We start from the raw sequence: 15,115 nt of genomic DNA, 5'->3' as shown, positions 1-15,115 counted from the left end.
CGAAACATAGAAAACTGCTTAGTCATAAAAGGGGCGATGCCACCCCCCTTTTTTAAAATTTGAATTTTTTCCTATTTACTGTTATAAATCCACTTGGGAAATGAAATACCATTGTTATAAAGCTCTTTTTTTGCACAGATATAGCTTACTTTATTCATCCACGACCCTTTCAAAAATCATTTATGAAAAGTGCGCGTGGTCATTAACCGATTTCGTTAATATTTCTTCAAAGCATTCCTTATAGTGAAGGCAAACTCTCTGCCGAATTTTGTTACGATAGGTTTAACGATTCTCGATTCACTCATTTTCAATACCATTATATTCTGGGTAAGATAAGCTCGTGTACCAAATTTGGTGAAGATATCTCAATATTTACTCAAGTTATCGTGTTAACGGACAGACGGACGGACGTACATGGCTCCATCAAATTTTTTTTCGATACTGATGATTTTGATATATGGAATTCTATATCTATCTCGATTCCTTTATACCTGTACAACCAACCGTTATCCAATCAAAGTTAATATACTCTGTGTGCAAAGCACCCTGAGTATAAAAATGTTAATAATCATATTAGCTCAAACTAAAAAAGTAAAAAAAACAAGTAAGGAAGGTTAAGTTCGGGTGTAACCGAACATTACATACTCATTTGAGAGCTATGGTGACAACATAAGGGAAAATAACCATGTAGGAAAATGAACCGAGGGAAACCCTGGAATATGTTTGTATGACATGTGTATCAAATGAAAGGCATTAAAGAGTATTTTATGGGGGAGTGGGCCATAGTTCTATAGGTGGACGCCATTTAGGGATATAGCCATAAAGGTGGATCAGGGTTGACTCTAGAATGCGTTTGTACGATATGGGTATCAAATGAAATGTGTTAATGAGTATTTTAAAAGGGAGTAATCCTTAGTTCCATAGGTGTTCGCCTTTTCGAGATATCGCCATAAAGGTGGACCAGGGGTGACTTTAGAATGAGTTTGTACGATATGGGTATCAAATGAAAGGTGTTAATGAGTATTTTAAAAGGACGTGGGGCTTAGTTCTATAGGTGGACGCCTTTTCGAGATATCGCCATAAAGGTGGACCAGGGGTGACTCTAGAATGAGTTTGTACGATATGGGTATCAAATTAAAGGCATTAATGAGAGTTTTAAAAGGGAGTGGTGGTAGTTGTATATGTGAAGGCGTTTTCCAGATATCGACCAAAATGTGGACCAGGGTGACCCAGAACATTATCTGAAGGATACCGCTAATTTATTTATATATGTAATACCTGCCAAGATTTTAAGGGGTTTTTATTTCGCCCTGCAGAACTTTTTCATTTTCTTCTACATAATATAAAGTTTTTTCTAAAGTTATATTTCGCGTCAATAAATCAATCCAATTACCTTACCATGTTTCATCACTTTTTTCATATTTGGTATAGAATTATGGCATTTTTTCATTTTTCGTAATTTTCGATATCGAAAAAGTGGGCGTGGTCATAGTCGGATTTCGTTCATTTTTCATACCAAGATAAAGTGAGTTCAAGTAAGCACGTGAACTAAGTTCATTAAAGATATGTCAATTTTTGCTCAAGTTATCGTGTTAACGGCCATGCGGAAGGACAGACGGACGACTGTGTATAAAAACTGGGCGTGGCATTAACCGATTCCGCCCATTTTCACAGAAAACAGTTAACGTCATAAAATCTATGCCCCTACCAAATTTCAAAAGGATTGGTTAATTTTTGTTCGACTTATGGCGTTAAAAGTATTCTAGACAAATTAAATGAAAAAGGGCGGAGCCACGCCCATTTTAAAATTTTCTTTTATTTTTGTATTTTGTTGCACCACATCATTACTGGAGTTGAATGTAAACATAATTTACTTATATACTGTAAAGATATTAAATTTTTTGTTAAAATTTTACTTAAAAAAAAAATTTTTTTTTAAAAGTGGGCGTGGTCCTTCTCCGATTTTGCTAATTTTTATTAAGCGTACATATAGTAATAGGAGTAACGTTCCTGCCAAATTTCATCATGATATCTTCAACGACTGCCAAATTACAGCTTGCAAAAGTTTTAAATTACCTTCTTTTAAAAGTGGGCGGTGCCACGCCCATTGTCAAAAATTTTACTAGTTTTCTATTCTTCGTCGCTTTATCTGTCTTTTGTAATGAATTATCGCACTTTCTCGGTTTTTCGAAATTTCCGATATCGAAAAAGTGGGCGTGGTTATAGTCCGATATCGTTCATTTTTAATAGCGATCTGAGATGAGTGCTCACGAACCTACGTACCAAATTTCATCAAGATACCTCAAAATTTACTCAAGTTATCGTGTTAACGGACGGACGGACGGACGGACATGGCTCAATCAAATTTTTTTTCGATCCTGATTATTTTGATATATGGAAGTCTATATCTATCTCAATTCCTTTATATATGTACAACCAACCGTTATCCAATCAAACTTAATATACTCTGTGAGCTCTGCTCAACTGAGTATAAAAATTTCGCACTTTGTATGGAGGAAAATCTTAAAAACTTTCGGATACAAATTTTCAAATAACAGAATTTTACCGTATTTTGAACTTTTTATACCTTTCATGAACATGAAATGGTATATTAACTTTGGTCCGATGTTTGTAACGTTGAGAAATATAGAAGATAGACACAGCATTAAGTATACCGAATTGATCAGGGCGACGAACTGAGTTGAGCCATGTCCGTCTGTCCGTCCGTCCGTCTGTCTGTTTGAACGCAAACTAATCCCTCAAATTTTGAGATATCTGAATGAAATTTTGCACAAGGATGTATTTTTGTATTATATTAGACATTTGTTGGATCCGGTAGGATCGGACCTCTATAACATATTTCTCCCATACAACAGATCGTTCAGATAAGACGATTTTGGTCATTCCTGCCGCAATTTAGAAAGTATAAGCGTGAAACTCGGTGATATATATTCTAATATATCATAGAAGATTTCATAAAAAAATGATTTCGATCGGAGCTGTATATAATATATGTCGCATACAACCGATCGTTCAGATAAGAGGGTTTTTTGCCATTTTTTTATATTTATCTTAAAATCGTGTACATCTGTTCACTATATATTTCTTATCTTATACAGCGCATTAATTGGAGATTACGAATGGGATAAGATTATTGTTCAGCCCCGCTCATGAAAGAAATGACTTGTTTTTGTTAGACTTAAATTGATTGGGCTTTTATAAATGCATATGTACTAAAAATTCAGAGAACTCCAAATAAAAATTTCGAAATTTGCGTCTAGAAACCATTGAAAACATAGAAAGTTTTCTATTTTAACGTCGAAATTTTTCTACACGCAACAACAAAATACATTTGTGAAAAATTTTCTTCCGCTTCTACGTTTTCTATACACAAACACATGACTATTCAGGGCGAATCTGTACAAGGTGATCACAAACCGAATTCAACCCAATGGTTCGTGCAGTAGAATATCACGTCAAAAGAAAATTAGCATTGATTTCAAATAACTGACATATTGTTAAACAAAGCGTTGTATGGGAAATAATCAAGAAGAAGCTAGCAGCTATTGGTATAACAACACCTGGTACTGGATTCTCCTTGAGTACAAAATTTATAAATGTGACAAGAATATTGAAGCTGAAAGTTTCAATAAAAAAAAACAACACATTTTTGTGAGCGGCAGTTGTATAAACTTTTGAATGCATAAAAACTTACATACAAACAAATTTTTTATTTAACGCTTTTTGCACTTATTGCATTATCTTATCGAAAGGATGTTAAATGCGTACTAAAGTACGTTCTCTGAGTCTTGTATATTTGCTCTAGAAAATGGAATGTAGGAATACCTTCTACATTTACAACGCTTCCTAGACTGAGAGAATTGCCCTATTGCTTTACATATTTTCAGTAAAAAACTTATAAAAATTTGAGTACTATGTCATATGAATTACAATAAACTTACCATATAGTTAGGTACATTGTTGAGAAAAGCTTGTATATCTGGATTATTTGATTTCAGATTCACCAATTTACTACCATCGCCATTAAGCACAATTTGCGCCAACTGTTCCATGTCAGCGGAATCGATTGCTTCTTTTATATATGATTCCTTGTTATTGTATTTCAGTAAAGATCGAAATATTTCAAGAAAATATTATTTAAGTAAAAAAGGAAATACAAAAGTTACACAAGCTTAAGTAGTTAAACACAAAAAGCTACATAGATATACAAACAAAATGCGCAAAAACTTAAAACTTTTAAAAATTATAATGCGAAAAAGATTCTTGATTCGGTGATTAAATCATGAATGCACAAAAAAACTTTAATTCAAAAATAAGATAGAACAAAAAATTCATTTAAAACTTCACATTTTATAGAAATCATTCAAGTTAAGCATTAATACTTCATGTACATAAGCATCGGATTGTGACTGAACTCTACTATCCTCCGATACACCTGCCACAAAACCCTCGATTGCCATCGAAGAGGAGGGTGAACTTCCTTCAACGTCAACATATTCATCTTCATTGTGATTTTCATCGAGTTTTTCTGGTGTTTGTGGATCATTGATAATTTGAACATCATCCTCAGCATCAAATTCATGTTCAGAATCATAGTCTGCTTTATATTCGTCTTGAGCTTCTGCTTCTGTTGTATGTCCATTATTATGCTAATTAAAAACATTTTGTTGATCACAAAGCTGTTTTCGAATTCATATATAGTACGTCACAAGTTTAATTTTATTTCGTATTTGTTTTTTGTTTGTATTCAATATATATATAGTGGGCAGGCTAACTACTGTGCATACAAAAATTAAGATGAATTGCTTTTACTCATCAACTTCTATAGACGTAAACATGTACAAATGTATGTATAAGACAATGTTTGGATATGGAAGTGAAAAACCATCAATCTTATACACATAGCTATGTATCATAAATATTTTATATAACTCTCAAGCGTTAATAGAAAAAAAAACATTATTAAGAAAGCTCAACTCGTTAATTTAGATTTAGGCAAATAGTCCTGGGGAAAATTAGATATATTTGATTCTCTTAGCTATTAGGGACATGCATTTTATATACTAGGGCGGGTCGATTTAAAAATCGCTCATTGCTCTATGAAAATCATATTCTAGGGATCAAAATAAGAAACTTTGCCGAAGGAACCATACCTCTATAACGAATTGTGATGCCCCCCCCCCCCCCAGGAAGGGGTAAATTTTGAAAAATCCCACTTTGTCCCATTTAGAGTGTTCCAATCGAGTCCAAATGTATGACCGACCCCCACTAACGTTGGAGGCCCGACCCACCGATGCCAGTGGCACACCCCCTGGGGGTTCACCATACAAACATTTCAAAAAATCGCCGATTTTTTTCATGTAAAGTGCAAAAAAACATCAGAATTCGTTTTAGATGTATGGTTCCTTCGGCAAAGTTTCTTATTTTGATCCCTAGAATATGATTTTCACAGAGCAATGGGCGATTTTTTGCCTCCCCACAAATCGACCCGCCCTAATATATACATAATTTATATATTTGTTATTTAGATGACGCTCTTACAATATTATTTCCGTTTGCCGCTTGACTCTTCTTTATATAAATTCTATCATCTTTTACCGATTCAGGTATACATATTCCAAAGGCCACATTAAAACGCTCAAAGTATTGGGCAATAAAATACATTTAGGAAAATGTCTACTAAAATTTTATATTTTTGTTTTAAAATTAATTGACATCCTGTTAGCATTTTCTATTGCGCAAGTCACTTATTCAGTACGACATTTCTGAAGAAATAATTGCTGGAGATATCGCCGTTGCTCCCAGTTCTTATCAGCTTTAGGGAGAACTGCTCCCTCAAAACGCACCGGCGTTTATATATGGAAGCGACACAGCATTTGGAAACTTTTTCGATAGCAACAGAAGTAACAAAAGCAATGAGGCGTAAAGTGTTAGAAGGAAGATAGTATTTTTGCATCGCGAAAGTAACCAGATCGATAGGATGTTTTGGGAAGCTTAAATAGGCAAAACAAATGCATAATGGTGTGAGAGAATCTTTTAAGTAGAAGTGGATATAAACATAAGAAGCCATTTGAGAGACAGAGAGAGGTATCTTCACCAATGCTTTTTCAAAGAGGGGTTAACAAGAAAACGTCTCTGTGGAGTCTAGTAATTCAAAAATGCGAATGAGTTCGTGTCTCATCAATAAAAGTGTGGAAGTATGTTTTTACGAATTTATAGATTATAGAGATTTTGGGTATTGCTCAACTTTTTTATATCTGTAGATAATCTCTCTTTGGAATTTTTGTTTCCCCTCATCCTGGATAGAGAAGCATGATTTTCAAAGAAAGGCTGTATCGTTTTTGCGAATTGTTAGAAGCAGAAAAACGTTTTCTATTGAATAACCTCAAAATAGTTCAAATAATAAACAGATGGAAAGCTATATACCACTATATGTCTCCGCTTATGAAAAAGGGGTTTTTGGCCCCAATCTCAGGTTTTTAAGGACTTCAAGTTTGCAGATTTTATTTATTCGACTAGACCTAAAACCTGAGGTATGTCTTGCAAAAAATATGCATTTTCAAGTGGAGTGTTATTCATAAAAAAAAAAAAAAAATGTCGCGTCCGTATACGTACTTTATCTTGCATCCAGCATTTTAAAAAGATGTTTCAGATTCCGTAAACTCCTTTTCTTGTCACGTCCGAGCATAATTATATATATATATATTATATATATATAAGTACCTAAATGTTTGAGGCGTACAAGTTTTTATAGAATGAAGCATTCTGGTAATGTTATCAAAACATTATAATATCCGTTCAGTCTGCTGCTCATCTTCCCTTCTATGCAGGTTTATATGAGTGCGAATGTCGCGTCCGTTACTACGGACTTGCACTTATGCAAGACCTTTTCTTTTAAATAGGGCCACAATTAATCAGAAATACTTTTTACGAATTGAGGCGTAAATATTATTGAAATTGTTCAGAAAACAATCTCGAATTTATCTGGCGATAGTTTAAAAATATTCCGTGGCAATCCATACGACTTGATTCTTAAACAGCCACAAAATGTCACCTGAAACATTCCTAAAATGGTCCGAAATAAACCTGAAACAATCTCGAAAACAACATCAGCAATATATACAGACCATGCTGGAAAAGTTACGAAATGTTCACCGCGATATTGTTACGAAAACAACGAAGAAACATCCGAAACATCCACGAGACTATTGGGATCACAACCGCTAAGCGGTCAGGAAAAACTCCAGGAAAGTCTTAAAATAGCCTCAAAAACAATCTCGAAACCAGACTGAAATAGTCCTGAAGTAATTTAGAAGTAGTACCTACCGAAAAGATTCCGAACACAGTTCCGAAGCAATCATGAAATAATCCTTAAATAATATATAAATGGTTCCGAAGTGATTTTGAATACATTCCCGAACTAGCTGAAATAGCCACGAATTTTTCACGAAAATCATCCTGAAATAGTCCCGAAATGGTCTGACATGATTCTAAAAATAATCCAAAAATTATAACGAAACGGTCCAGAAATAATCCTAAATAGTCCCTTAGTGATTCAGCAATAGCTAGAAAACACCCGGAAAAAGCCGTGAAATGACCCGCAACTAAAAAAACACTTGTCTCAGAATGATCATGGAACTATTCCGTAAATAACTTGAACCATGAGCCATAAATACATACATACTTACAAATATTATAAATTTGATTTGGAAAGTTTGGATATCTGGATGTTTTATGTCGACATGACCAGATTTTGCATTTGTGACTCACATCAAAACGGCTAGAATTATTTCAACCCAACTTGACTCACAGATAGCTAAACCTTAAGAACTATATACTGGACATATATTTTCTAAAGGCGGAATTTTCTTGAAGTTGTACCGGAATAACCCGGAGATAGTCTCGAAATTATCTTGAACTAAACCTGAATCGATCCAGAAAACCATGCATAATTATGAGAAAGACAATCCCGAAAGTATCCTTTACTATTTAAAAATATGTAGTTAGTTCCGAATCGTACCGGAAACGGTCGCAAAATAGTCCCGAAATGATCCCGAAAATAATTTTGAAATATTCCCCAAAACAATTTAGAAATGATACCAAAAACTGTGCTAAAATCAACCGAATATTATCCCATAAGAATACTGATGCAGAGAAATTCTCACTGTGATCCTTAAAACCGTCGCGCAATGATTCCGAAATAATTCCCAAATAGTCCCCAAATAATCACAAAATATTTTCAATATTTCTCAGCTCCCACTAAAAGTCTTAAAACGTTTTGTTATTCCTTTGCCAGACGTGAACATTTTTATTCCTTCATGGTGTCTTGCGAGCGTGCCAAATGGCATTTGAGCATGCAAACGAAAACACTTTTGTAGTCAAATGATTAGTTCGCCATTACCACCCCATCATATGTCAGCTTTTGCAATATGATGTGCTGCAGTTGTCATTGATTTCAATGTTGCAGGTGTTTTCCGTATCATGTTTTGCATTGCGCCAATCTATCAAAACGGCCTGATCTTTTTTCAGGTGAAAACACCAATTGCATCATAGTACATATGTACATACATACTAGTCTTGCTTGAAGCTTTATAATATTTGATTTATTTTATTGATATTTAAAATAATGCTTTAAACTTTTTCTAATGACTTTGATTTGTGTTTTTAAACAAACCCTCTAATAATAATTCTGCTAAGTTAGTGAGAAGTGAATAAAGTCCCAGTTCAATTCGTAATCTGATATTGCATGGTTGAATCTTTTTAAATTTTTATATGCTAGACACGCTAGGGTACTATTTAAGCTCAAATCTTTCAATTTTAATCTTAATTATGTGTTGCAGCATTAATAAGAAAATTCTATTTGAAGAAAAATGTATTTAAATAAATCGTGCCATTGCAAAAAATGCAACAAATAGAAAGAATTATGGTTCATTTATTGTCATATATATACTGATAAGAAAAACAGTTACCTGCTTTACACGCTCTGCATATGTCTTATCAATGTAGTATGCAATTAGCGCCTGGTATCATAAAACTATTTCTTTAGCATCTAAAATAGCAATAAGCGCTCAGTGGTACCATATTAATAGGCCTTGGAAAAAAATGCGCGTTAAAGCTAATGGCTGGTATAAATAACGGTTTTATTATGACTAATTACGCAATGACTCTAATGCCCCTCCAAGGACAGTAGCAAAAGCTTTTTGCTCTTTTCGGCTCTCAACAATATACAAATCGGAAGAAGACAGTACTAGTTCTTATTCTGTACCCTTCCTGGTATTTTAATTTTCAAACTTGTTTTTACTAGCCATCCAAGAAATGCGTTGGACGAAGCAAGGAAGAAAGAAGATCAAAAATTGTGACATCTATTGGAGTGGCCATGCGAATAAGCGCAGTTTCGACGTCGGATTCGAGAGAGGCTTTGTCGCCAAGTGCTGGCGTTAACGCCTGTGGACGAGCGTCTCGCCGCTAACCGTATAAAAGCAAAATTTTGTAATATATCATTCATCTGCGCCAATGCGCCGGCAGAGGAGAAAGACGATGAGGTGAAAGACACTCTTTATGAACAATTAGAACGCACATACGAGCGCTGCCCCCGTCATGATATAAAAGTCGTGCTTGGCGACTTTAACGCCAGATTGGGCATAGAACCAAGGAACAAAAAACACAAGGGAAGCTAGACGTCGAAAAGCTCCAATCACAACAGACTGCCAATGATTTCGCAACTCGACTCTCACACCTGCTCTCTGAGAGCACAACTCATCCTGAAGGAATACAGGAGCAGTGGGAGCATATCTCCAAAGCACTTCGTACTGCCGCCGAGGAAAAAACTGGTTACCGGCGGCCACGAAAAAACAACTGGTACGATGAAGAATGCCGCGTTGCAACCAAAAGACCTACGTTAAAAGCGAGCGCGACAAGAGGAGTGTGTGAACGCTACCGTGAGTTGAAAATGGAAGCGGGACGCCTTTTCAGGAAGAAAAAAGCAGAAGCAGAAAGGCGTGAGTGCGAGGAGCTTGAGCTGCTAGCCACCAGGAATAACGCCCGAAAATTCTACCAAAAAATACGGCGACAGACGGAAGGTTTTAAGACCGAGGCAAACTCCTGTAGGAATGAAAACGGCGACCTTGTAACTGATGTCCAGAGAGTGCTTAGATTATGGAGGGAATACTTCTCTGCTCTCCTAAATGGAGGCAGCAATTCACCGGGCAGAGATGAAGAACCCGATCCCGCAATCGATGATGATGGAATATATGTCCCCCCGGCCGATTATGACGAAGTTAGAATAGCAATAACCAGATTGAAAAACAACAAGGCCATGGGCGCTGATGGATTGCCTGCGGAGCTATTCAAGTACGGCGGCGAGGAGTTGGTAAGGCGCATGCAGCAGCCTCTTAGCAAAATATGGGCGGACGAGTGCATGCCCGACGGTTGGAATCTAAGTGTTCTTTGCCCAGTCCACAAGAAGGGGGATACTGCAAAATGCACCAACTATCGTGGAACCACCCTTCTTAATATCGCATATAAGATCCTTTCAAATGTATTGTGCGAAAGATTGAAGCCCACCGTGAACCGGCTGATTGGACCTTATCAGAGCGACTTTAGACCTGGTAAATCTACCATCGACCAGATTTTCACAATGCGCCAAATCTTGGAAAAAACCCGTGAAAAGAGAATCGACACACATCACCTCTTCGTGGACTTTAAAGCCGACAGCACGAAAATGAGCTGTTTATATGCCGCTATGTCTGAATTTGGTTTCCCCGCAAAACTTATACGGCTGTGCAAAATGACGTTGGGCAACACCATCAGCTCAGTCAGAATTGGGAAGGGCCTATCCGAGCCGTTCGAAACTAAACGAGGTTTCAGACAGAGTAACCCCCTATCGTGCGATTTCTTTAATTTGATGCTGGAGAAAATTATACTAGCTGCAGAACTTACCCGCACTGGAACAATATACCAAGCGTGCAATTACTGGCATATGCTGATGACATTGATATCATCAGCCTAAACACCCGCGCTATTAGTTCTGCTTACTCCAAACTGGAAAAAGAAGCGGTAAAAATGGGTTTGATGGTGAATGAGGACAAAACGAAGTACCTGCTGTCATCCAGCAAAGAGTCAGCGCATACGCGCCTTGGCAACCGCGCTACTGTTGGCAGCCATAATTTCGAAATAGTAAAAGACTTCGTTTATTTGGGAAATAGCATCAACACTAGCAACAATATCAGCACTGAAATCCAGCGAAGAATCAATCTTGCCCATAAATGCTATTTAAAAGTAAAGTCCTCTCTCGGGGAACGAAAATCATACTCTACAAGTCACTTATCGTACCCGTCCTGCTATATGGGGCAGAAGCTGGGACCATGACAATAGCAGATGAAGCGGCTTTGGGAGTGTTCGAGAGAAAAGTTCTTCGAAAGATTTATGGGCCTCTACGCGTTGGCGATGGGGAGTACCGAAGAAGATTTAATGATGAGCTGTACGAGCTATACGCAGACATCAACATAGTCCAGCGAATTAAAACGCAGCGGCTGCGCTGGGTAGGCCATGTTATGCGAATGAAAGATGATGCTCCGGCCAAGAAAGTGTTTCTATCGGAACCCGCCTATGGAAGCAGAGGTAGAGGGCGGCCCCCACTCCGCTGGAAGGACCAGGTGGAAAACGATTTAAACTCCCTTGGTGTAACCAATTGGCGCCGGTTGGCGGAGCGAAGGAGCGACTGGGGCGCCTTGTTGGACGGCCATAACCATTTAGACGGATAAGCGCCTATTAATTAAGTAAGGAAGTAAGGAAGTTTTTACTAGCAAAATTTAAAGACGACAGCAAAGCAAAAGTAAAAGAAAAATACAAACTTTCCGCTCGTTTTTTGCCTTCATTTTTGAATATTCTGTCTGTTACTATTATGTAACCAGGAAGAACGCCCGCAAATTTTACCAAAAATGTTCGGCGACAGATGGAAGGTTTTAAGTCCGGGCAAACTCCTGTAACAACGAAAACTTTGACTTTGTAATCAATCTCGAGATAGTGCTTAGATTATATATTTCTCTGCTCTCCTAAATAGAGACAACGATGTAACGCACAGGGGTGATGAACCCGAATCCGCAATAGATTATCATGGAGTTAATATCCCCCACCCGATTATGACAAAGTTAGAATAGTAATAACCAGATTTAAAAAAAAAGAGGGCCGATGGCACTGATGGTTTGCCTTCAAAGCCATTCAAATACGACGGCGAGGAGTTGGTAAGGCGCATGCACCGGCTTATTTTCAAATTATGGTCGGACGAGTGCAAGCCTAGCGACTGTCCATATTCCGCTATGCCTGAATTCGGCTTCCTCGTAAAACTTATACGGCTGTGCAAAATGACGTTGTGCAACACCATCAGCTCAGTCATAATTGGGAAAGAACTCTCCGAGACGTTCGAAACTAAGCGAGGTTTCAGACAAGGTGACCACCTATCGTGCGATTTCTTCAATTTGATACTGGAGAAAATTATACTAGCTGCAGAGCTTAACCGCTCTGGAACAATATTCTTTAAAACCGTGCATTTACTGGCGTATGCTGATGGCATTGATATCATCGGCCTTAACGCCCGCGCCGTAAGTTCTGCTTACTCCAAACTTGAAAAAAGGCGGAAAAATGGGTTTGGTGTTGAATGAAGACAAAACGAAGTACCTGCTGTCATCGAGCAAAGCGTCAGCGCATTTTCCCCCTGGCAACTGTGCCACTGTGTGCAGTCATAATTTCGAAATAGTAAAAGACTTCGTTTATTTGGGAACAAGCACGAACAATGACGAATGACAAAGGATTCAACGAAAGGTTGAATACGGAAGCACTAATGCAGGTACGCTATGAATGCACATAATACTTGCTATCCAATGGTTATTTCTTTCTTTCCCTCGTGGCGCAAATTATAGCTTTTAAGAGATGCTGGCTCATTCTCATGATGTATATGTCCTGCTCGCAATGTGTCCCCATATTACATCAACCATCTCTTTAAGTGTAATGTGGAAACAACGCCTCCAAATTGGAAGAGGAGCTCGGCCTAAATCTCCTCAGAGTTAAATCGCGCTAAGTATTTTTCTTTGATTGTTTATCAGCCTAAGCTGATGGAGCATATTTTGCGGTATCACTCATTCGTGTTTAAGAAAAGTGTTTCCGATTCCGAGAGTATCCTTCGATTTGAAAAACTGGGCTGTGTGAAAATGCAAGGGTGTCCAAATTCGGGTATAATCGACATTAAATACGCAGCTTAAAGCTTCTATCGTATGGTTCATTTAGCTTCAGTTTTTTAACAAAAATTACTATCAAAAGTGTGCGTACTTATTAACCGGAGAAAATTCTAGCAGCGGATATAATCCATGGGCGTGCAAGCTATTATAAGATTGTACAATTACCGTATCCTGTTTTACGACCCGTGATCGAAATCCATTTTGCAAATAGCTCAATAGCTCTAAAATTGTAATTCAGATTAGTACACATTGAATCCATAATTTATGGTAATTTTTATAAATAGTTTGACAGTTTTATATTTATCGATTGAGTGAAAATGGGTTTCGATACAAAATCTAAAAACACGAGACGGGCCCTGGAGTGCATAAAAAGCAAAAAAGTGGGTATTGCGTCGAAAAATCACTCTTGCCAACAAGTGCTACCTTGGGCTGAGTAAGTAACGGAAATGTAAAGTCCTGCCTCGGCGAACAAACAGTCACACTCTAACAAATTTTAATCCGTCCTGAGTTATGGCTTGGAATAATGTATGAATCTGAAATATTCCAAGAGTTGTTAGTGAGAAGTTTAAATTATTATGAAAATTCACCGAATTCTCTCCAAGTTCTTATCTCCAACCTACACTCATCATCATCAAGAGAGACCATGTCTTCATTTATCTGTCTCTTCCTACACAATGATGGTCATTGCTTCCTCCCCATCCAAACACGGAGATCGATAGAATAATTTTAGTTGTCCATTAGCATATTAGGACCTACCCAGTAAGCCCTTTGAGATCCTTTCTTGCTGCACTATCTGTATATCTGCGTAAAGCTCTTGCAAACTATTATTTTTCCTTATTTAATTCACTCTATCTGCATCACGTATAGAAGAATAAATCTTGCGGAGAACTTTCCCCTACAACCTACAACATTCCAACCTCCATCTCGTTTTGGTTGACACTGTCCATTATTCCGAGCCATTCAACAGTACAGGAATGATGAGTGATTTGTAAAACATGATTTTTGCTTGTCGAAAGAGGATTTTACTTTTCGATTGCCTATTCAGTTCAAAGTAGCGCTTGTTGGCAAAAGTAATTCTCCTTCACAACCACGAATTTATATTCATCAACAGTGTAATGGCTGCCACGTGAAGCGGTGTGCTGAAACAAATTTAAATAAGTTTACCAGAAAACAAAACCAAACTTACCATTTATTCATTATTAGCTCAGCAAAACCAAAGGGCTGAAAATTGGTTTTCTATTAATTATTTTTGTTGCTCCTAACAAAGCTTTAGGCCACGAGTGTTGACAGAACTCAATATTTGATGCTCGAACTGAGTTTTTATAGACCTCTTGAGTAAAGAAAAATGTATAGTTTTTCATACCCTTGGTTTGTTTATGTCTATCTTAACTTTGTACTACTGCTTCGAAGTAAAAAAAAAAATAAAACCAAAGTTTGTTCTCAACCCTGTTTTAAAACTTATCTCCACTCATAGGTCTGCTCTATAGCTATATTATTAATAATAAGTTAAGAAGTCTAAGTTCAGACGAAACCGAACATAATATATCCAGAGTGAGTTCTTATATATGTATGTAAAGGATACATTCAAAGAGGAAGTGAATAATATGAATTATACTATATATAAAGATTCAAATATCGTCTGCCGTAAAGAGCTATAAAACATTTACTGTCATAGAAACAATATTTTTCACCAAATCTTATTAAAATATTCCGCTTTTTATTCGACTTTGGTTGAAAGTTTTGTGTCCGTGTTGGGCCACGCCCATTTTTCAAAATCTTTGGTAATGTATTACCGCATTTCTATACTCAGTTGAGCAGAGCTCACAGAGTATATAAACTTTGATTGGATAACGGTTGGTTGT

At 37.0% G+C, this 15,115-nt stretch overlaps 1 protein-coding gene across 2 annotated transcripts in view; it reads right to left on the bottom strand.

Annotated features, from left to right (window-relative positions):
- The window catches only part of LOC137245613 (arginine kinase Lit v 2.0101-like), a 104,201-nt gene that overhangs the window by 39,862 nt on the left and 49,224 nt on the right, over nucleotides 1–15,115 (bottom strand). For both annotated transcript variants that reach the window (XM_067776561.1, XM_067776562.1), the window contains exons 10-11: nucleotides 4,404–4,670; nucleotides 3,963–4,109 (exon numbers count right to left, since the gene is read on the bottom strand). In XM_067776561.1, coding sequence (XP_067632662.1) covers nucleotides 3,963–4,109; nucleotides 4,404–4,670 — 414 coding nt within the window. The remainder of the gene's footprint in view (nucleotides 1–3,962; nucleotides 4,110–4,403; nucleotides 4,671–15,115) is intronic.

This window comes from Eurosta solidaginis, chromosome 3 (genome assembly GCF_040869045.1).
Source record: "Eurosta solidaginis isolate ZX-2024a chromosome 3, ASM4086904v1, whole genome shotgun sequence".
NCBI lineage: Eukaryota > Metazoa > Arthropoda > Insecta > Diptera > Tephritidae > Eurosta > Eurosta solidaginis.
The sequence above is the reverse complement of the archived record's forward strand: the minus strand, read 5'-3'. Positions and strand labels throughout refer to the sequence as shown.